Raw genomic sequence first — 21,602 nt, forward strand, 5'->3', positions numbered from 1 at the left:
CGCTGCATATTTTTCCCTTGTATCACTATGTATTATGGTACGGTTGTACAGCACAGTGTATTTTACACTCCCATTTCCTGACCTTTTTTTCACTTGAAATAAATTTAAAAACAACAGCCCCCGATTTACACGATAGTGATGATGAAGCAGATCAAGCAACGCTCAAGGAACTTCCTGCGGTCTGACTCAGACAGAGGGTATTCTTCTTCAAATGGCAGTCCTTTCCTATCACAGCAGATTGTTACAGGTCTTCCCGTAATTCCAGAGGAAGTGGGAAGCAACAGGATTAATTGATTTCTTCAAAGATACACACGCCCCCAACTATGTTTTCACCTTTTGCTGTGGCTCCTATTTATCATTTCATCTCTATTAGGTTTACATTTAAAAGAACTTTGTTGCACTAGCTTGTAAATTATCCAACTTTAGTTGTGCTTGGGAAAGTTGCGCTTGGGAAAGAATTGTCCAAAGTAAGACAGCGAGTCCATCGAAGGGGTTGGGAATGAAACCATAGGAACTGAAGTGTGCTCTCACAAACATACCTCAATTTATAGCAGGACAGATTGCCCTTGTAATACTCATTTTTTTAAAAGCCTTATAATAACAGTTGACACCTTCATAGCATACATTTAAAGCACCATGTTACCACTCCCCCCCTCCAAAAAAAAAATATCCGGGAGCTGCAATTTGTTAAAAGTTGTTAGGAGACTCCTATTCCCCTCACAGAGCTACAATTCCCAGACTTCTTTGATAGATACTCATCAATTTAAAAAACGAAGCAAAAACAATTTTCACTAGAAAACTATCATGTCAGAGGGAAGGCTAGACTAAAGGTGACATCTAGGATTTTCTGTGGATTTTTTGGGGTGGCGGGAAGGAGTCCTCACACGCACTCTGAAGAGGGGCAAGCTTACCATCTCAATGGGAACTTAACAAAGACTGTCAACAAAACATACAGTCATACCTTGGCTCCCAAACACCTTGGGAGTCAAATGTTCCGGCTCCCGAATGATTGAAAACCAGAAGTGAGTGGTTTTCGAACGTTCTTTCGGAAGCCAAACGTCCATCGGGGCTTCCGCAGCTTCCGATTGGCTGCAGCTTCCTGCAGCCAATCAGAAGCCACGCTTTGGAAGTCGAATGTTTCGGAAGTTGAACGGATTTCTGAAATGGATTCTGTTTGACTTCTGAGGTACGACTGTATTGTGAAATGTGGGGGAAAATGCATTTTCCAGCCCCACCGCCAAGAGTCAACATTATGTGGCAACTGAGCATGCTGCCTGTTCTTTGCCCCATTTGGTGGGTTTCCTTCTTTAGTTGCCCCCCACACACACACCATGGTGAGGTGTGGGGTTTTTTGTACTACTTGCAAACTTTTTGGTTCCCTAAGCCTGCCGATACCTCCATTCCATGCATATATAATGTATACCCTCTAACATTCCTCATGAAAATAGGAACATTTCTCACTCCAACTCACCCTTCTCAACCCCCCCATTTTGGCCACCAACCCCCAAGCATCTCCTATTAGATGAAGGGCAAGTGCCACCAATGCTACACTCGTGCAACACAGCACATACACCCGCCACTTTCTTGAGAAAACCCCTTAATCCTGATTTTATTTTATTTTATTCATTGGTAGATTTGCACACAAAAAACCACACACCAATAAATAGTTAGAATAGGGGCAAGATTAGATGCGACTGCACAAATTTTTTTTTTAAACAAATCAAGACTGATTGCGTTCAGCTCCGCTCCCCCTTTCGTCCCGTCCAGGGCAGCCCTGCTCTTTGTCTGACCGTCAGAGCCAGTACATTACATGGGGCTGGGCCTCAGCAGTGGCAGCCTCACCTGTTGTCCTGCGGCCACTATGAGCTACCCAAGGAAGGAGTTGGGTAGCAATGGCCAAGGAGCGGCAATGGGATGCTCCCTTGCCGCCGCTTGGGACAAGTGCCAGCTGCTACTCAAGATTGGCAGCGGCAGCACTGGCAAGGAAAACAGGGACATTCTGGGATCAAATCAGAAGCCGGGATGGCTTTCATAACTCTGGGACTGTCCCTGGAAAACCGGGACACTTGAAGGGTATGTATAGCATTACTTTGGCTACATAAGGACCCATGATTTGAAAAATGAGTTTCCCATTGGTGTGTGAGATTCATCAGTGTTTTTCTCCTTTGGAAGTACCATGTTATTAAGAAGACTGATCATTTTGCCTGTAACACTAAGCACAGAACTGAAGCTTTTGTGTGTGGTATTCATTTCATATGTAACTGTTGTTTAATGTGTAAACGGGGGTCTCAGAACTGTTCTCAGAACCCTTAATAAACTATAGTTGCCAGAATTCTTTGGGGGAAGCTATGTCTGTTTAGAGTGGTATCATGGTGTGTTAAATGTATGGTATAAATGTGGCCTTAATGTCAAATCATTGTTTTAAATCTAGAAGAAATCAAGGCCAAGCAATTCTGTATTCGAAAATGCTCTGCTGCTGCTTTTTTTAGAAGAATGACAGGCATCTTATCTAAGAAGCTTATGGTTAAAAATAATTTGCTGAGTGGCAGATGAATTATGAAGCTGACACGCAGAGTGTGAAGACTGACAACGTGAAAGAAATTAGGCAATGTCTTGAAAAATAGTATGCATTTTGGTTAATTGGATTTCCTGTATATCCTCTTGATATATTTATATCTCCTGGTTCAATCTACATATATTTATGACTCCTTCTGTGCCAGGTAAATTTAATGTCTCATAAAATGCCTGCGTTTTTTTAAAAAAAGTTGTATGTTAATAGTGATTGGTTTTACAGTGCTGCAAACTTACCATCTTAGCACAGTGTATGATTTGCTTTGAAAATGAACACCAAAATGAAGTAGCTTTGATAATCTGCTTGTACCAGTCATGACTTTGGGGTACAGCTACAACATAAGGATATACAGATATGCAGGACTTGTGCATGCCATCTCAGTATGACTAACAGAGGCCATTTTGAAAAAATGCAGTTTAGACTTCATCTCATAACATGCCAAAACATGAATTCTGTGGGTTCATCTCCTGCTAAGCTGGGCCTGTTGGTCATGCTCATCTATTTCAGTGGGTTTACTTTGAGTGAGACTAACACTGGAATGGATACAACCCTACGTTTGGATTAGCAACAAACTTCCTGTTATGTTCCTGTAGTGGGAACAAAGACTCATGGTGCAGTCCTAAGAACACTTACTTGAAAGTAGAGCCCACCGAATAAAGTAGAATTTACTTCTGAGTAAATGAGCATAGTGTCAGGCTGCTAGTGTAATTTTTTATTGGTATGTGTTGTGGAAATCACAAGCAGCAGCAGTATATTGTAGCAGCCTTCCGTTTTCAAGGTGGCTTACTAGGTTATTTTCTGCTTTGAGGAAGTACTCTTCATGTCACCAGAGATAGAATTTCCTGGGTATTTCGTTAAACCCTGGGATTGTGTAGTCTTTGTCCTGCCTAAGCAGACTTCAGACGTCTATTCTTCTTCAGTTTCCTGCGCTGTGCTGAGTCAGGCTCTCAAGTTGACCCACCAGCCTGCTCCTTTCAGCCTCTATCTCACACATCTCACACATCTTGAGGGGTCAGCATAACTTTTCTTGTTCTTGCAAGGATTCCGCCCAGATATTCCACTTGCTAAGACAAGGTTCTGCCCTTCCAACAGTTTCCACGCTTCGATTTTGAAATTTCCTCTCAATTAAATTAAACTTTTATGTATTTATTTTATTTTATTTTTTAAAGTTTGGCAGAGAAATCCAACTCTGCTGAGCTGGGGGTTGCTCTGCTGGGCTGGATGGAAGTGTCTCTCTTGTGAGCTCTGTCAACCTCTGCTGCCTGCAGAGTGATGCCTGGGTCACTCTCCTAGAGCAGAGCTTCCCATTTTGCCAGCCAAACGTGGCGCTTTCTGGATGTGGGTGAGGCTTTTGTGATGGCATGAGGCCTAATGTGGTCCTGATCACAGCACCAGCTGCCATCGCCCTAGTGCTCTATAAAGCCTTGTAGGCCTAGTGGAGGAAAGACTGGATTGCCCCTGAAATCTTTTCCCTGGTGAGCTTTGCACTCTTAAGCTTCTTTCATGTCACTGAATAGGAGTGGTGCAGTCTGGAATAAATTAAGCAATTAATGGCGTGCTTCAAAATACGTTTTAAATACAGCATAAATGCATTTAATTAAAGAGATATTGCTCTGTCCAGCCCAATAATGTGCAATACATCTTTTAAAGATTTTTACTATTATTATTACTGTACAATACACTAAGGCATCTGAACCATGTTACAAAGAGGATGTGGAATGAAATATAAGCGTCCATAAAGCTATTTCCTATTATTAAGCAGTAACACATCAAGTATGTATTGTTAGCAGCAAGTGACAACTGGTTTGTTAATTAATGATCCAAAGCAAAAGCAAGGCTGATGAATGCCCTAACAAGCTAGCTGTTAACTGCTGTGAAGGTGAATTCTGGGATGATAATTGCTACATTAAACTGTACTCAGTGGTTTATTGCACCATTTTTATTCAGCCTTTTGAAAAATTAGTCTGGGCAAGCTAATAACTGCACCACCAACCCCTTCCTGCAGCAGCCAGAATAGAAGACATTTCTTCTAGTTGATGCAGCGGTCCATATGAAATGGGTTGTTGTCAGTAATTAATGACAAGTTTGGTAATTAACTGCTGAAAGGTAGACAGAAGGTAGTTAGCATTGTAAGAGGACATGCTTGAAAGGGTTATCCCCACTTGGAAAAAGCTTCATCTGGAGAGGTAACTGCAGGAGGAAAACAGAGCACAAAAGAATGGCTGGCTCCTTAATATCTGGAGTAATTTGTTTTCCTGGCAATTGATTAACTTTTGGCTTTAATGGATGGCTTGATGGTTACATTATCTAGTTTGTGTAATCTATCAGCATTATTTTTTGAAAAAATTATGTTTTGCGTCTAGAACATTTAGTTTCGCCTAGTTACTTAATGGCTGCCCATATTTTGGGACGCTGCTCTGTTACACATTAAATTGTCCTGTAACGTATCCTGTAGAGAAAAGGTCGTTCAGAAAGGAATTCTTGAGGTCCGCTTTGGTTGTTGAAAAACTTGATAGCAAATGAGTGTAGTGATCACAATCTGTTGGTGCATTATTATAGCACTATGGAAAACGAGAAGATTCATGTTTCCCCATAGCAGTCAAATGGAAACAATGGTGTCTTGTGGGAGAAAGTGAAGCTATGAGATTCTGCTTGAGACGGAGAAAAGCCGGGCCTCTGGCCTTGCCATGAAATATAGGAAGGGTGGGGAACCTTATTCAGCCCAAGACCCATATTCCCATCTGGGCAAGCTTCTGAGGACCACATGCTTGTGGTGGTAGGTGGGGCAAGAGGCAAAAATGGGGAAAGCAATGGTGCAAATGTTGCCTCTGTACAAGAGGTTAGTGTCTACACACACTCCTTTCTATCTTCTATCCAGGCAACCAAGAGGCATTATCAGTTCAATAACATATCCCAACCAGTCAAAAAACCCTGAAGGAGGGTATGCAGTAGGGCTGGTGAGAGGTGTGGCCTGTGGAGGGAGGGTATGGCCAAGAGAGTCCCAAGAGGCCTTGACTAATAATAATAATAATAATAATAATAATAATAATAATGCCCCGCCCATCTGCCTGGATTTCCCCAGCCGCTCTGCGTGGCTTACAGTACATATAAAAATATAGTAAAATGTCAAACATTAAAAACTTCCCTATACAGGGCTGCTTTCAGGTGTCTTCTAAAAGTCAGATAGTTGTTTATCTCCTTGACATCTGAAGGGAGGGCATTCCACAGGGAGGGCACCACTATCGAGAAGGCCCTCTGCCTGGTTCCCTGTAACCTCACTTCTCACAGTGAGGGAACCTCTGGAAGACCCTTGGAGGAGGACTTCAGTGTTTGGGCTGAGCGATGGGACTCCTCAGGCCCCTGCACTTGAGGCTCCCGAGCCCTGATATATAGGGATCCATTCCTCATCCTTCAAAGTCCCACCTTCTCCACTGTCATTCTTGGCTTCTTGCGTGATGCCCTCCCTCACAGAACATCAGAACCAGTACATACACACACACACACACACACACACACACACACAGTGGTACCTCAGGATCGAACGGGATCCGTTCCGGAGCCCCGTTCGCATCCCGAATGGAACGCAAGACGTGACAGCGCCTCTGCGTGTGCGTGGGTCGCGTTTTGCCGCTACCACGTATGCACGTGACGTCATTTTGAGCATCTGCTCATGCGCGAGCGGCAAAACCCGGAAGTAACGCACTGTTACTTCCGGGTTGCCGCAGAGCGCAACTTGAACATGCTCAACCCGAAGCTCATTCAACTCGAGGTATGACTGTGTGTGTGTGTGTGTGTGTGTGTGTGTGTCTCTCTATATAATATATATATATATATATATATATATATATATATATATATATATATATATTGTGATGAGGAGCTGCCTCAGTACCATCAGAAACTTAAGTGGAGAAGTAATGTATTGGTAGTGCCCATTTTTTACTTTCCTCTTTAGTAAGTGCAGCTTTACTGTAAAACAAATCCCCTTAATATAACCAGGGCAATCCACAAGCAACTTAAAACAGCATGCTTGTATTTAAAATAGTATGGCTTGAATGGTTTGCATTTCACAGACAGTTATGTGGCCCCCCAGGGTATATCCAGTTCCCTTCTCTTCTCTGAGTCCTGCTGGTAGTTTTCTTTATCCATCTCCCTTCACTTCCCTGCAACTGGAACATGTTTAACTCTCACCAGGGATACAGCTGAGACAGCAATGGGAGTAGAACTGTAGAACTAACAGAACACAGGAGTTGACATCATCATTATGTCACAATGGCTCAGGGAGCAGGTGTCTAATAGTGGGTCACAAAGCGGGAGAATAGCGGTGGTGGAATGTGAAGGGAATCTTTGTATGTCAATTCTCATTTTTTTAGAAAAGAGTGTCCAGTTGACAGTTTATAAGCCCTTTTGTAAAATGCATTTATCTTCTAGTTCAGCACCCTGTCTGATGCAGCGCTGCTTTTTTTTAGGTGGGCCAACCCCGCCCCCTTTAATTAACTTTGAAAATGTCACATGTATAACATGCTAAAAACTGCCACCCACCTGTATCTGTGTGAGACCCCATTGCCTGTGCTGCACTTATGTCATAGAATCTCAGTGGTTGTTTTAAGCCATGAATCAAAAACTGCAAGTGATAAAGAATCATAGAGTTGGAAGGGACCCCAAGGGTCATCAGCTCCCTGCAATGCAGGAACCTCAGCTAAGGCATCCATGACAGATGGCCATCCAACCTAAGCTTTACAACCTCCAAGGAAGGAGAGTCTACAACCTCCAAGGGGAGACCATTCCACGATCCAACAGTAATTACTGTCAGAAAGGTCTTCCTGATCTTTAGTCGGAATCTCAGTTCAAGTCCTGGCAACGTGTGGAAGCCATAGCTTCAGAAACATAACTTGAGAAGTAGCACCAAGTACTGAATGTTTGTTCAGCGCTCCTGTTTCACAACGATTTTTCTCTTACCCATTGGCATCGCCATTGTTGCAGGTTTATGACTGATGCAGCGCGGCGAGAGCAGGAATCCCTGAAGAAGAAAATCCAGCCTAAACTCTCCCTGACTCTGTCAAGTTCAGTGTCCCGGGGAAACGTATCCACTCCTCCACGCCACAGCAGTGGGAGCCTTACTCCACCAGTCACGCCACCCATTACCCCCTCCTCGTCGTTTCGTAGCAGCACACCCACAGGTAAGAGAAGTTGGTTTCATAGCATTGAGTGATTGCAGTGTACCATTGAAAGATTGAGTAGTTTGGCATGCAGCCATAAAGAAGGGCATGTTGTGATTTCTGTGCATTCTATTTTCTTTTTTTTATGTAATATTTATTAAAAGTTTTTTAAAATTATACAAAGGAAAAAACAAAAAAAAAGAAATAGACAAAACAGAAAAATAGAAAGAAAAAATACATCCATCATTCTCAAATTTTTAACTTTCATTACCTTCTTTCTTTGACCTCCTCCTCCTCCCCTTTCTTGTATCCTGGTTAATAATTATCACAGCAAATCCTTTCCATAGTTCACAATATTTTGTCCTTACATTATCTTACATTATCTTAATCTATTTTCATCTTGTCTTATAGCAAACCTTAAAACTTAAAACTTAAATCTTATTTTTACCAACTTCTCATAACCATATCATTAACCTAATTCTTTAAACATTTTTACTAGAACCAAGTAGTTCCATTTCAACATTTTTCTAACATTCATCAATTATTTTAAAACAGTCCTAATGACAAAAGAAAAAAAAAGTAAAACAATCCAATCTTCATCCAGCGTCCCTTCCTCCTGGTCCCGGATTTTGTCAGTCCTTTTTGTCCCATTAATCTAGCGCATTAACCTGGTATCCTTATGTCCGAGGCCCTCAAGTCTCTTCCATGTCCCCTCCGCGACTCTTCTTCATATTTTCCTTTCACTCGTGGGAACTCCAGCTTAGTAATGTTTTTGACCCTTTTCAGCAGATCAGCCCCATTTCCATAGTCCAGACTAAACTCCATGTGATGTTTAAACACCTGTTTCAGATTCCCTCCAAAATTAAGAGCCCCCACAGCTCCAAACATCTGACGGCCCATTACCAGACTCAGAAAGTCCAAATATCCCTGCATGGGAGGGTCAGTCCAACCCCCCATTTCCAAACCAAACCAAACTTTATCTTTCCAAATCTGGTTTTTTCCAAATTCATTTATCAAATCCAAAGGCTCATAATCCTGCAGTGCCACATCTCCCTCCATTTCTGGCACCCAGGATTCAGCAATATCCTCTTCTCTCATCTGTGCTGTCATAGCACACTCCTGTTTTAGTTCCTGGGTAGGCTCCATGTAGTTTCCTACTGCCTGTTCAAAATTTCTGGCCGCATTAGTCATCAAATCCATCTTCTGGCTTAGCTGGTCCAATAGGGCATTTATTTTACAGAAAGCACCCAACCGAGCTTCTGAAAACATTGTCCTACAAGGTGACAAGTCCTTTCCCACGATTGTAATCTGTAACAGCTGCAAGCTCCTGAAGTTGGTTACAATTTCACAGTCTCCCTCTAGGGGGAAAACTTCTGTTTCTTCTTTCTTTTAAGAGCAATAGCAACAAAGTTTCTTTTTTAAGATATTCAGTCAATATTTGTTCCTTTGAAATGCGAAAGGAAACAATGGAATCCCTATGTTACTTTTCTTTTAGCTGTCTGTCAAAAACATTTGTCTCTGGTCAATGAGCTTCAAACGTCATTCCTGACACTCCGCTCCAGGATCAGGACGGTGGAAAGTTACTTTACTTTAAACTCACTTCTGCAGGTTTAAACAGTCCAAAAAGAGATCCCCCTTCTTCTCCTGCTACCGAAGGGGGGTTCCACGATTTTAAATGATGAAAGTCAATCCTTTAAAAGTAATTTTCTAAGCTCTAGTTTACGTTGTCTTTGCTTTATTCTGACTACAAAGAAATGGAAGGCTGACTTCCTGTTTAGACCTTCCCGTTTCAGTACCAAATTGAAGTAAATTTTGAGTCCAATTCCTCTCTACTGGCCAGTCCTTATTTAAAATCCAATTGTTCGAGTTTTAAGTACTCACGGGTGATTCTTTAGATGCCAAATTGTCCCAGGAAAAAGGCAGCGCTCTCCGGCAACGGCTATGCGGCTTCGCTCCACGGAAAAAGCAGTAGACTCACAGCACCGCGCCACATCCCCCTCTTCGCTTCAGAGCCCGTTAATGGGTTCCTTTGCGGGTTGGGGGGGCGCTAAAGGTGCCCGCCAAGTCCCATGGTCACAGGCTTCATCCGCCTGTGATTTTTTAAAGGGTCCCCACTTCGCCGTAGCAGAAACGACCCGTTTCGCGCGGAGCTGGTCCCTCCAGTTCAGAGGGAGTCAGCCATTGCCGATGGCGCCACCCCGGAAGTCCCCTGTGCATTCTATTTTCTACCAGGAAATAAATCTCATGTGTGTTACGGTCAGATTCTGTTTCAGAAACCAAAATGAGGTTTCCAACAGGTGTGACTGGGCTTCTGTTTGGTTTTTGTACCTAATTTATCTACAGTGGTACCTTGGGTTACAGACGCTTCAGGTTACAGACTCTGCTGACCCAGAAATAGTACCTCGGGTTAAGAACTTTGCTTCAGGATGAGAACAGAAATTGTGCTCAGGCAGCACAGCAGCAGTGGGAGGCCCCATTAGCTAAAGTGGTACCTCAGTTTAAGAACAATTTCAGGTTAAAAACGGACCTCCAGAACAAATTAAGTTATTAACCTGAGGTACCACTGTATTATCATTTTGCTAATTGTGGTGCAACGTGAAGTAAGGGAAATGGAGCAAAATGGGTTGTGTAGAATATGAAAAAAGGGGAATCTCATACTAAACTTGGGAAGAGATGAAAAAGTGATGTTCCTGTTGTCCTTATAGACAATTTGCGTTCCTGTAAAATCAGTGCAACTTATATATATATAAATTATATGCCTTGCTGAAATAAAAAGAAGTGTGCATTGTGAGGGCACCTGGCTAATGTTCCAAAGTATAGGTGCTGCCACACAAAAAGATAGATTCTCTGGAATTGCAACATGAGCTTTATACGGTGCTTGTAAAAGTGCAAGTTCATTGGGTCCTACATTTTAAATCTTTGGATGTTAAATATTTGTGTGTGTTTAAAACAATAGCGTTTCCAAATTGATTTCCATAATATTAATATGGTTTTATATTAAACATCTTTCTGACGTTCTTAAGAATCTTTGCATATAACTCATTTTTAAATGAAAGAAGCTACTGAGTATGGCTGAGAAATAATGACCCCATATTTTTTGTTTAATTAAACCACTTTCTGAGTTGTATGGATTTATTTGAAACCCATAATCCCTGGACCTTTCATACCTGCAATAAATTTTTTAAAAAATGAATTATATACAGTAAAACTAGGTAACTAATATCGGCCTGGTATGAGTTTGTGATCCACTCGTAAATCGTGAACCCATAGTTTAATGCTACCTTCTATGTTCTCAGTGACTCTCCTTTTTCCACAAAATACTTTTCAATGTTTTGTTTAAAAACCTCTCCTTCTGCTTTTTTGTTTTTTAAAAATGGCTCTTGGCCGCCTTTCCCCCATTTATTCTGTTTCGCAGCGTGTGCAGATCATCTGTGCTTTCCAACTCTGCATTTTAAAAACCTCTCATTGTACTTTTTGTTCTTTGAAAAAATGGCTTTTGGCCACACTCATTCAGTTTTACAATGTGCATATATCTTTGCTTTCCAAGTCACCTTGCCTACTTGTGTGGCAGGTGTAAATGACGGGGGCCCACCCTGATAGCAGAAACAGAATAGCATGTTTGGCTAGACATATCTCAAACAACTCATCAATCATTAAACTTGAAAAGGAGATGGGGAGTCAAATTTCGGCAAATGCTCCCTTTTTTTTACTTTAAACTGTGCAGACCCCTGCAGCGCTGGTTCTGACTTACAAAGTGTTAAATGGCTTGGCTGCTGTGACTATACCATGTCCCTTTGAGAACACCTATATGATGGCACAATATGGACACATACGTTGGTACTCTCACTGGCTAGATCACATTTATTTTTAAAATTAGCATCCCATCGTTTAATTTAAACATTTCCAGGGCAGCTTACAATATTGAAAACAGTGTAAGGAATAATAACACTACAGCCTTAAAACAGCAACAAAACAACAGGTAAATAGGTTTTTTAAAAAAGCCTTAAAACAGTATTTAAAAGCTTGGCAAAAAAAAAAAAAGGTCTTTGTCCAGCCTAATGGCTATATTTTGCAGTTTGTGAGCAGTCTTTAAAGGCAGCCACATGTACAGTGCATTACATCTGTCTAACTGGAATGGCGCTCCATGCAGCTGATGCCACTTGAGATTCCAGCAATAGTGTGAACCAGATCCTTCATTAGGAGTGCAGCCAAATCCTGAACAGTTTAAACACTCACCTCCCTGAGCAGATGAACCACCCTTCAATGATACCTCAGTTTTATCAGGATTGGGCTTCAGTTTATTGATCCTCGTCCAGTCCACTACTGATCTCAGACCTTCTTTTAGGACTCTCCTGTTAGATTCCCAGATAGTTTCACTCAGTGATTCCATACGCATATTAAGAACCATGGAGAACATGATGGATCCGTGTAGAACACCAGCATAAATGCCATGGGGGCAAACAGTAGACCCCCACATCTCCTCTTCAATCACCCGCCCCCATAGAAGCCAACTCCTAGGGGCTGAGGTCCCTTTGCTGCCCCCCAATAAAATATTGGAGGGGGCTGCTCCCCCAGTTGATGGGCATTGCCATTCAAATGGTGCCAGGCTTCAAGGACTAGTTTCCTCCCCCCCTTTGGCAGTAGATAAGCAGAACAAAGCGAAAACAGTCTCTTACGATTTAGAGATTTTAATCAGCACAGCGAGAGAACAAAGCAGCCATTCCTTGGACAAAGGTGCTCCCAGTTAAGGATTCCACCCACTTCCCCCCTCGTCATCCGTGTCACTTCCGCGTCTCGCAACCTGATCTCGCAACCACTTTGCTTTCTGTGCTGCCGCCTTATCAGCTTGTGGTGACCTTAGGCTGGACGGATGTATGCTTTCCAGCGAGAGAGAGTCTGTTAGCTCTCTCTCTCCCAGTCCTTCTTCTCCTAGCTGTTCACTACCCGGTTCTTCCCAGCTTCTGTCTTCTGGACTATGTCCCTCTGCAGACCGCTGTTCCAAATCTATTCTGTCCCACTGCTCCTGTGAAGATTCAGGATCCTCCACGGCACTGTCCCTGACAGTGTGTGTGCACCGCATCTTGTGATCAGTTATGTGGGGCGGGACTCACCTGTCTCCCTGCTCAATATTTTATTCCAAGTTGGCACCCCTGAGCCTTCCTGATAAGAGAGAAAAAGCTAGGCCCCCTATTTCCAACCCAGCAGCTTACCGTGTTTATGATGGTATCAAAAGCTGACCCAGGAGTATTAGCAGGGTCACACACCCCCACACTGTCTTTCTCTTATTAGAGGGCATCTGTCAAGGCCAAGACCAGGTCTGAAAACAGATTGAAATGGATCCAGAAAATTAGCTGCGCCTAAAAGTGGCTGGAGTTGTATTCCTACTTGAGTAGCTCGCCCAGGAAATGGACATTTGCATTTATGGAACAAACTCTTTGACACTTGTCACCGTCAAAGCACCTATATCTTTCCTAAATGTCCTTTAGAAGCGCTTTTGGTCCACCTCCTTTCGGTCTGGTTTTCCGTGCCACAATATTTAAGGGGGGGGGGCCTTTGGTCTCTGGCTTACAATGTGGGCAGAACAGGCAATACATGCCCCTGGATCTTGTGAGGGGTGTGTTGTGAAGACATTTAGCTTTGGCTAAGTTGCTATATTTCAGCCTCAGTTTCTCATCTTGGAAGCATGGTGGCTTACCTACCGCAGAAAAACCCTATCTGTGACTTGACCTTCAAGAACCGGGTGGGCTAGAAGAGTAAAATAAATAAGGCCAGTGTTTCCATTCTCTTGCTGCAAAATTATTATTTATTTTACCCTGCAAACTATTCCCAATCATTTGTGTCATAAATAAAGTTCTTAAAATAAGCATAAACATATGTCCTTCCACTCAGCTGGAGCCATAATGCTCAGGGCTTTGTTAGTGCAGTGCCTTATTGGACACGTACTGTTTTTTATATATCTAAAAAATGAGCTCCCTATGTTAATTTTCTTGAAAAAGCGGAGTTTATTTTTAATTTGGGCTAGCTCACTAAATTAGGTGCTCTCCTACAGAACAATTTGTACCAGTAATAAGAGAGTAGTAATATGAAACTTCATTAAATAGTTCTTTTATTTAATCTTCGCATACGGCTGGGCTGGCTGCCACTTTTTTACAGGTGAGTTATGGAGTGTGCCAAATAGCAAAGTGTGAATTAACAAAGTGGTGTTTAGATTTGGGGGAGAAAATATTTTGCATGTCCGTACTCTTGATTGCATTGGTAGAAGCAGCTGCTTGCCTATTATTTGGCTACCCTAAGCAAATTAAAACCGATTGCCTATATGAGTCAAAAGGAATTCTTTTGAAAATAAGCATGTGGTTAGTCAGTGTATGTGTAACATGCAGGCACCATAACCTCTCATTTCAAATGTAAACCACAGAACATTCCTTATAGGCTAGGGACCTCTGTTGTGCTCTTCCCTGGCTCATGTAGAAAATACAGACACATCACCTAAAATGTTATAATTTAAAATATATATATATGTACATGCAGCGGTACTTGAATCCAGCCTAAGTTAGTTGAAATTGGGCCCTATTGAAATCAATATACAGTGGTACCTTAGTTCTCAAACTTAATCTGTTCCAGAAGTCCATTCCAAAACCAAAGCGTTCCAAAACCAAGGCACGCTTTCCCATAGAAAGTAATGCAAAATGGATTAATCCGTTCCAGTGTTGTTGTTTTTCTGGGGGACACAGCGGGAACCCATACCCCTAAACATTTTGTGAATCTTTGTACTTTTGTCCATTTACTGTATTTGTTTTTCCGGATTTGAACTATAAAATGGTGATTTTCTTGAGTCAAAATGAAAGTACCCCTAAACATTTTTTAAGGGGGGAAAAGCACTGCCAATATCACAAGATATCAATATATCACCCGGCCCTAACCACCACCACTAAATAGATCCATAAGCTGTGCTGATGGGGAGATTAAAAAGGGATCAACTCCTCTGGCCAGATTGCATTTGCACATACACAAATGACTGGTGAATGTTTCTTGAAAAGTAATATGGGAAGGTGCTTCAAAACCCCTACCTCTCCCCATACTGTGGTACCTTGGTTTAAGAACAGCTTAGTTTATGAACAACTTGGATTAAGAACGCTGCAAACCTGGAAGTAGGTGTTTTGGTTTGTGAACTTTGCCTTGGAATAAGAACATGTTTCGCTTCCTGTTGAGTGTGTTCCATTTGTAAATTGAGTCCCCCGTTGCTATGGGAAAGCACACCTTGGTTTAAGAATGCTTTGGTTTAAGAACAGACTTCCAGAACGGATTAAGTTTGTAAACCAAGGTACCACTGTAATAGGATTTGAGCTGGACAGAGGTTGTGAAACTTGCATGATAAATGTTCTTCACATTTCCTTCCATGCTTCAAAGTGAATGAATTCTAAGCCTCTCTCTTTGTGTGGACTTCAAATAAATTAAATACTTTTAATGGTTAGAAAGCAGCGGGGGCGGGGGGCAGAATGGTGCACAGTTAAAATTAGACGTGGTTGGTCATCCTTTTGTTGTTTTCCTGACATAATCCATTTGTTAGATTTTGTTGTTATTGTAATGCCATTGATGGATCTCACCTAATTCTGTTAATATATTAAAGCACTGATGGACAACATGTGTGCTGAGCCTGGCTCTGTGTCAGCCTCCTGTGATTCTGGGATTTTAGGTTTCCTGCCACCTGGTAGGTGGGCTCCCTGCCGGCTGTGTGAAATCTAACTTTGTAGGAAGGTAGTTGGAGGAAGCACTGCATCAAACAATTACAAGAACATAACCTTCCCTTCTTATCTACTCCGCCTGAGGCCATTTTCTTATTTAATCCTGCCTTTTTATTGTTCTTTACTGTTGTTTCCCTTTCCCTTGTTCATAGTATCCTTGCTGTGCCACTGAAGTAAAATCTGGACATGATGACAAGAGTTGCTGCATTGCAGGCTTCCTTTCTCAAAGCCAAATCCTTTTTTCAGTAGCAAACCCCAGTGGCTTGGTAATTAGTTGTATGGGAATTTTCACAGTAACCTCCCCAAGGAGCAATTTCACCAAAGAGTAACCCTCTTGTCTAGACCAAGCTCATAAAGTCATCACTCGTTGTGATTTCCATTCTACAAAGCTGCAGCAGAAATATGGCCTTTCGTCTTAAGGTGCCTTTCAAGCATGTATATACCTCCATGCAGCAGAACCGCTGATGTAGCCCTTATACATGTTGCCGGGCTGCCTAGAAAGGTGTGGTCCACTGTTGTTGTGTTTTACTTTTTCTTTCCATAAAATAGCACTGTTGCTATGTGCCATTTCCATTACAGTAGTACCTCGGGTTACATACACTTCAGGTTACATACGCTTCAGGTTACAGACTCTGCTAACCCAGAAATAGTAAGTCGGGTTAAGAACTTTGCTTCAGGATGAGAACAGAAATCATGCTCCGGCGGCGCAGCAGCAGCAGGAGGCCCCATTAGCTAAAGTGGTGCTTCAGGTTAAGAACGGACCTCCAGAATGAGTTAAGTACTTAACCCGAGGTACCACTGTATACTGTTGTCTAGTGCGCATTATTTACACTCGCTGCAACAGGTAAGATTAAGAACATCAACTGTGAATAATGTAATAACATATTAGTACAGTAGCCAAAGTTTTATCCCTGTGTACTTTAAAGTCCACTTCAGTATAACTCTAGTATCAAGATAAGCCTTTTAGCGCTATATAATTTAGCAGCACGTACCGCCACAAAAGTCTGTATCAGTATCTTTTGTCTATTTCAATCCAATGCAGATTTCACCATTCTGGTTGATCTCAGTTAGTGAATTGGGATATAAAGGCTCAGGTGGTCTTTAAAGTATCCTTTAAGGTATACAAGACCTAGAACCTGGCCCAGCAGTGTATGAACAGCCAGTGTTTTGTCCATTTTAATCCAATACAGATTTCAACATCCAGCCATTGTAAATGATATTACAATGTGTTTTAGGATCAAAAAGAAAGCCAATTAATGTATTGGCGCAATGAAGTGCCTCGGTGTTTGAAAAACGCAGATCAAATGGCACTAGTTCATATTCATAAAGTATTTAAAAGGTCTCATTTTGTGATCAGTGAAAACCTGGTGGTAAGATCATTTAGTTTAGTGCACTGAGTTCTTCTATAACTGTGTAGATACTGTGTTTCAGATATTTGAAAAATGAAAAGCTGGCATTCTAGTTCTAATCATTTTTTCACTACTACTACTACTACTACTACTACTACTACTACTACTTGGTTGGTAGGCATCCTTTTCTTAAAAAGCTATGCGTAGCTTCTTATGCCTGCCAAGCTACAAGAAGCTCAGATGCTCCCAGTAGAAGCAATTTCCATTGATTTCATGTGCCTGGTAGTGCACATATTCTAAAAAGGATAGCTGTGCTAGCCTCTTGCCAAGAAAATAAGAAAGAGTCCAGGGACACCTAAAGACTAAGGACTGAACCCCACGAAGTCATTGCACAGGTGGAACAACTTCGACTTGCACAGTCGATTTCCTTACACTCCATGTTTCTTTGTAAGTTTATTTATACTTTGCCCTACAAACACAGCTGACATGGTGTACCAGCTTGTTCCTTTCTGATAACCATAATCTGGATAATGCCTTATCAGCATATTGGTAGCTGTCCAACTTTAGCTTGTTTGCTCTGCTATAGAAATCATAGGATTCACTTCCATGCCTGCTCTTACAGGGAAAGGACTTCTGGTGAGCAAGGTCTAAAAGTCTTAACACAAAAAGCTGCTCTTTAAAGTAACTGGGTTGTGATCCCACATGGAAATTATTATTTTTTAAAATGTAATTGTTAAAAACACTTCATATTAAAAACACTTCAGAGGTGTGTGGACCAGGCTCCTAGTTCAGAAGATTGCCCTTTGTCAGTGAAGCACACAAACCATGTTAGGGGAAGAAAGCTAACAGTGATACAGAGAGATGAACGGGCATGGGTTCCTTCTATATCACCTGGGCCAATGATTGGTGCCATGTTAGGATGTCAGACACAATTACCGGTAAATGAAAAATCAAACAAGACCACATTCAGGAAAGAAGCCCCTGAGATGCCTTGTTGCCAAACCGGTGCCATCTCAGGCTCCTAAATCCCTTTCATTTCTTTACATAAACATCCTATGCTGCAAGTTACACCTAGCTGGGATTTCCAAACCAATCCCCGTTTTTCTGCCCCTGATAATCACCATCAGCTGATTTCCAAACGGTGGTTTAGCCATAAGTCTAGCAACCTGCAAGGTCAGGTTTGCAATTTGAAGCAAGATGACTTCGGTTCTTAAAATCGGGCCCCAACAAAAAGGTTTGTAAAGCTCAGGTTGATCAACAAGGCCATATTTAACTCTTGCTGTAATTTAGTCAGCCCTACCTCCAAAATAAATGCAAACCATATCCCAGGCCCCACAGATGAGTGCAATGTGGACGAAACATTTTATTGCCTCTACTGTAAATGGCTGGATGGCTCTTGTACGTTTAAATCTTGTACGTTTAAATAAAGCACGTTTAAATCTATTGTTATAAAACAGGTCTTGAATGTATCTTTGTAACATATAAACTGTCGTTCATTTACGTAGGTGCTTTTTTATTGTCCTCCTTTATCTTAAGCATGAATCTGTTTCCTGATAACGTTCCTTTTAAAAAGAAAAAGGGTGGAAAAAAGACAATAAACTGCTAGTCCAGCATGTGCATCGGAAGAGTCCTTAAGACTGCAATGCTGTCCTGGATTTGTATTTTAAATTTAAGAATGCAGACCCAAAATAGCATCTCTTATGAATGCTTTATTTGCATTTAAATGCACTGTCTTTCTGCCCTGTAGTTCCAATTGTCCATTCTTCCTTAAGGGCTTGCAGAAAGATCTTTGAAATAATTTGCTAGTGTTCAATTAGCACTGCGGTGACTGAGAATGGAAAATGCTCGACTTCATTTTTCCCCTTTCAGTGGTGTAGCTGCTCTTGTTGCCTGTGCCCCAGCCAGAAAATTTTATTATGTCTGAGTTAATTTGCAGGATAAACCTTTGGCGGGAGGGACCTGCTTGGGTTTATTTATTCCTTTATTTGCTCTTTTATTTTAATTATCTTTTAAAAAAAGAAGTTGCACTGTAAAACATTGCTATTTAATTGCAGGAAGTCTATGCTGGAAGTGGCTAATAGATGGCATTTGTTTAAATGAAGCTGTAGGGACGCTGCTTGAGAATGTTTTAAAGCATTGCAAGGCTGGGCTGATAATGTTTTCCTGCATTGCGTATAAAAACCAAAGGCCCTTTACCCTTTCTGAAAGGTCTTTTTTGTAGAAAACAAGATAGGGGGAGGGAAATGTTTATATGAGAATGCAAAATAACTTCCTGAGACTATGAGCACACCGTGCCCTTAAAATGTCAAGAGCACATTGTGTGTTGAAATGGTAGCAGTGTGCTTTTAGCACCTCTGCAGCACCCAGGCTGCATGTGTCGAGATCAAACCCAGTAGACAGAACATATGTCTTGTGTATGTCTTGTGACTGTTTTCTTTTCTCTAGAATCAGTACTTTATATGCATGTTTTAGTGTCGCCTGTTTTTTGTTTGCTTTTTTACGATCGGTGGAAATTGTAGCAGTATATGTAGCACGACATGTTGAATGTTGCCTTGGCAGTAGCAAACTTACCGTCTCAGATACAATAAATGTTGCAGGTAGGATGCAATTGATGTTGGTTGGCTGATGGAAGGCATCCATCAGCAGAACAGTGGGAAGGGAATTTGGCATGGGGATTCCACTCTGCAACCGCTGCACTTCCCCTCCAAATCTGCTCCAGAGGGTTCAGATATTTCGCATCAGCTTGTATTCCGGCATTTTTTAAAAAAATGGAATGAATTTATTAGGCAACCTAATCAGTCTCAAACATAGTGGAAGAGTGTGTGTACGGAATGAGACAAGGAAAGCAGGAATGCTGCTATGATAGAGTAGTGGAGGAAGGGGAGACCCAACACATAACCAAGTTTTGCAGGATTGGGTATGGGGCACTGGGATCATCTACACTGTTCCAAGATTTGTGTGTCTGTGTTTGGACTAGTGATGGTCAAGCTGGCTTACCTTGCAACTGATTCCATTTTTCTGAGCTTTATTGAAAACAGGTCTGAGATAATCTTGAGAAACTTCTCATGTGCCTTGGCAAGAAAAATACAATGCTTAGAATGCTCAGGGAACACTTAGGGCTTAAGAATGAGACCTTCGAGACGTCTCCTAACTCCTGTCTCCAGAAAGCCTTCTTCATCACAGGTTCCCTCACTACTTGAAAGGGTAAATTTGCTGTGGAAGGTTGGGGGAAATGGCAGCAGCAGAAAACCCCTTAGGGAAGGCCTGAATTCAAAGAGGTTTAGAGTTCAGCTTATAACGTGGCCATAGATTTCCAAACTGTGGAAAGTTTGTACTTCAAACACACCTTTCCTGAAAATTGCTTCTACTTTGGCTTAGACTGTTTAGATTTAGAATCCAGTCTCAGTTTTGTTGCAGCAAATAGATTTCTCCATCAAAGTGAATAAGGATAGTATTAGACTTCTGTGGGCACGCATTATGCAATTACCAAACATTTGTGTGCTGCTGCTTCTAATAAGCTGGCTGCCTACTGATGAGAGGGAAAACCCTTAATAGCCTACTGGGTTTAAAACCAAGGTATTCTCCACAAAGCACTTCTGTTCAACAAGTACTTTCAACAGAATGTGTTTTCTCTACAGTCATACCAGATCTGTGTTTCTTTTTACTACTTAGTCACCATTTCGAGTCATAAAACTCACCTGCTTTAAAGAATAGATATTGCATTATTCTGGTGACCTCTGGGTCAATCTTCTGCAGCTGAGGGGTGAACTTTTTGCCCAAATATACATGCATTTCAATGTTCATGTGCCAAGAGAAGCAGCTGTGGTGGCACAGAGTGCCCTATTACCAGCTTTGATTGGTTCTTCAGTTGAAGTCTCTGCAGGACAGGGCCAAAGTCTGGAAGATTCAGGTGGCACAGAATAAAACTGCCAGAATTATAATTGGCACAGCATAATTGGGTCAAATCTCACCAGTGTTAAAAGAGCTCCACTGACAGTCTTTCTGCTTCCAAGCCCAATCTGAAGTGCTAGTATTGACATTTAAAGCCCTAAATGGTTTGGTACCCAAGTACCTGAAGGAGCGTCTTCTCCCATATCATTCAAGGCTGCTCTGTGTTCACTTCCTTGTTAGCAGTGAAGCAGGTGACTGATACCCTTCCAGGAACAACTGTCTGCCACAAATTTTCCTTTTCTTTTAGATGTCAGCTGAGCCCTTGTTTACTCTCTCAAACTTTTAAAACATTCCTTGTCTGCTGTTTTTCTCTGCTCATATTTTTTTTTTTTAATGATGTGGTTCTATTGTTTTTTGATACTTTGATTTTATAAACCACCCTGGAACCAAATATCCACTGTAGAATTAGTGAGTTGTCTAATACCCATGTACCACTTGTATAGAGATAATGATGGTAAAGAAGAATGAAATCTGTGCATCTTATATGTATATAATCTGCTTTGCCAAGCAGGTAAGCAGAAGCCACACTTTTTTTGCTTTAGAGAAATGTTTGTCCTCTCGGCCTCCAGCAATGATCTTCTGAACAGTGTTTCATTCTGTAAAACTGAATATGCTTTACCACCTGATGTTTGCTTAGGTGAATATATTATCTATAATAAATAAATATGGTGAGTGTATATGGGGGAGATCAGTAAATTAGTATTACATAGAAATTGCCATCATAAAACAAATTTACCCCATTTTATTTCAAGTAGCAGTTACAATAGCCATATATTAGTTGTCTTAAAATAAGTACTCCCATAAAACTTTTTTTTATGAAGCTACAAGT

The 21,602-nt window shown here is 41.5% G+C and overlaps 1 protein-coding gene across 1 annotated transcript in view; it reads left to right on the forward strand.

Moving 5' to 3' along the window:
- Positions 1-21,602, forward strand: part of JAZF1 (JAZF zinc finger 1) — a 123,592-nt gene that overhangs the window by 94,200 nt on the left and 7,790 nt on the right. Inside the window, exon 3 of the mRNA XM_083578906.1 lies at positions 7,556-7,752. Coding sequence (XP_083435032.1) covers positions 7,556-7,752 — 197 coding nt within the window. The remainder of the gene's footprint in view (positions 1-7,555; positions 7,753-21,602) is intronic.

Source organism: Podarcis filfolensis (assembly GCF_964270895.1).
Source record: "Podarcis filfolensis genome assembly, chromosome: 12".
NCBI classification, from domain to species: Eukaryota; Metazoa; Chordata; class Lepidosauria; order Squamata; family Lacertidae; genus Podarcis; species Podarcis filfolensis.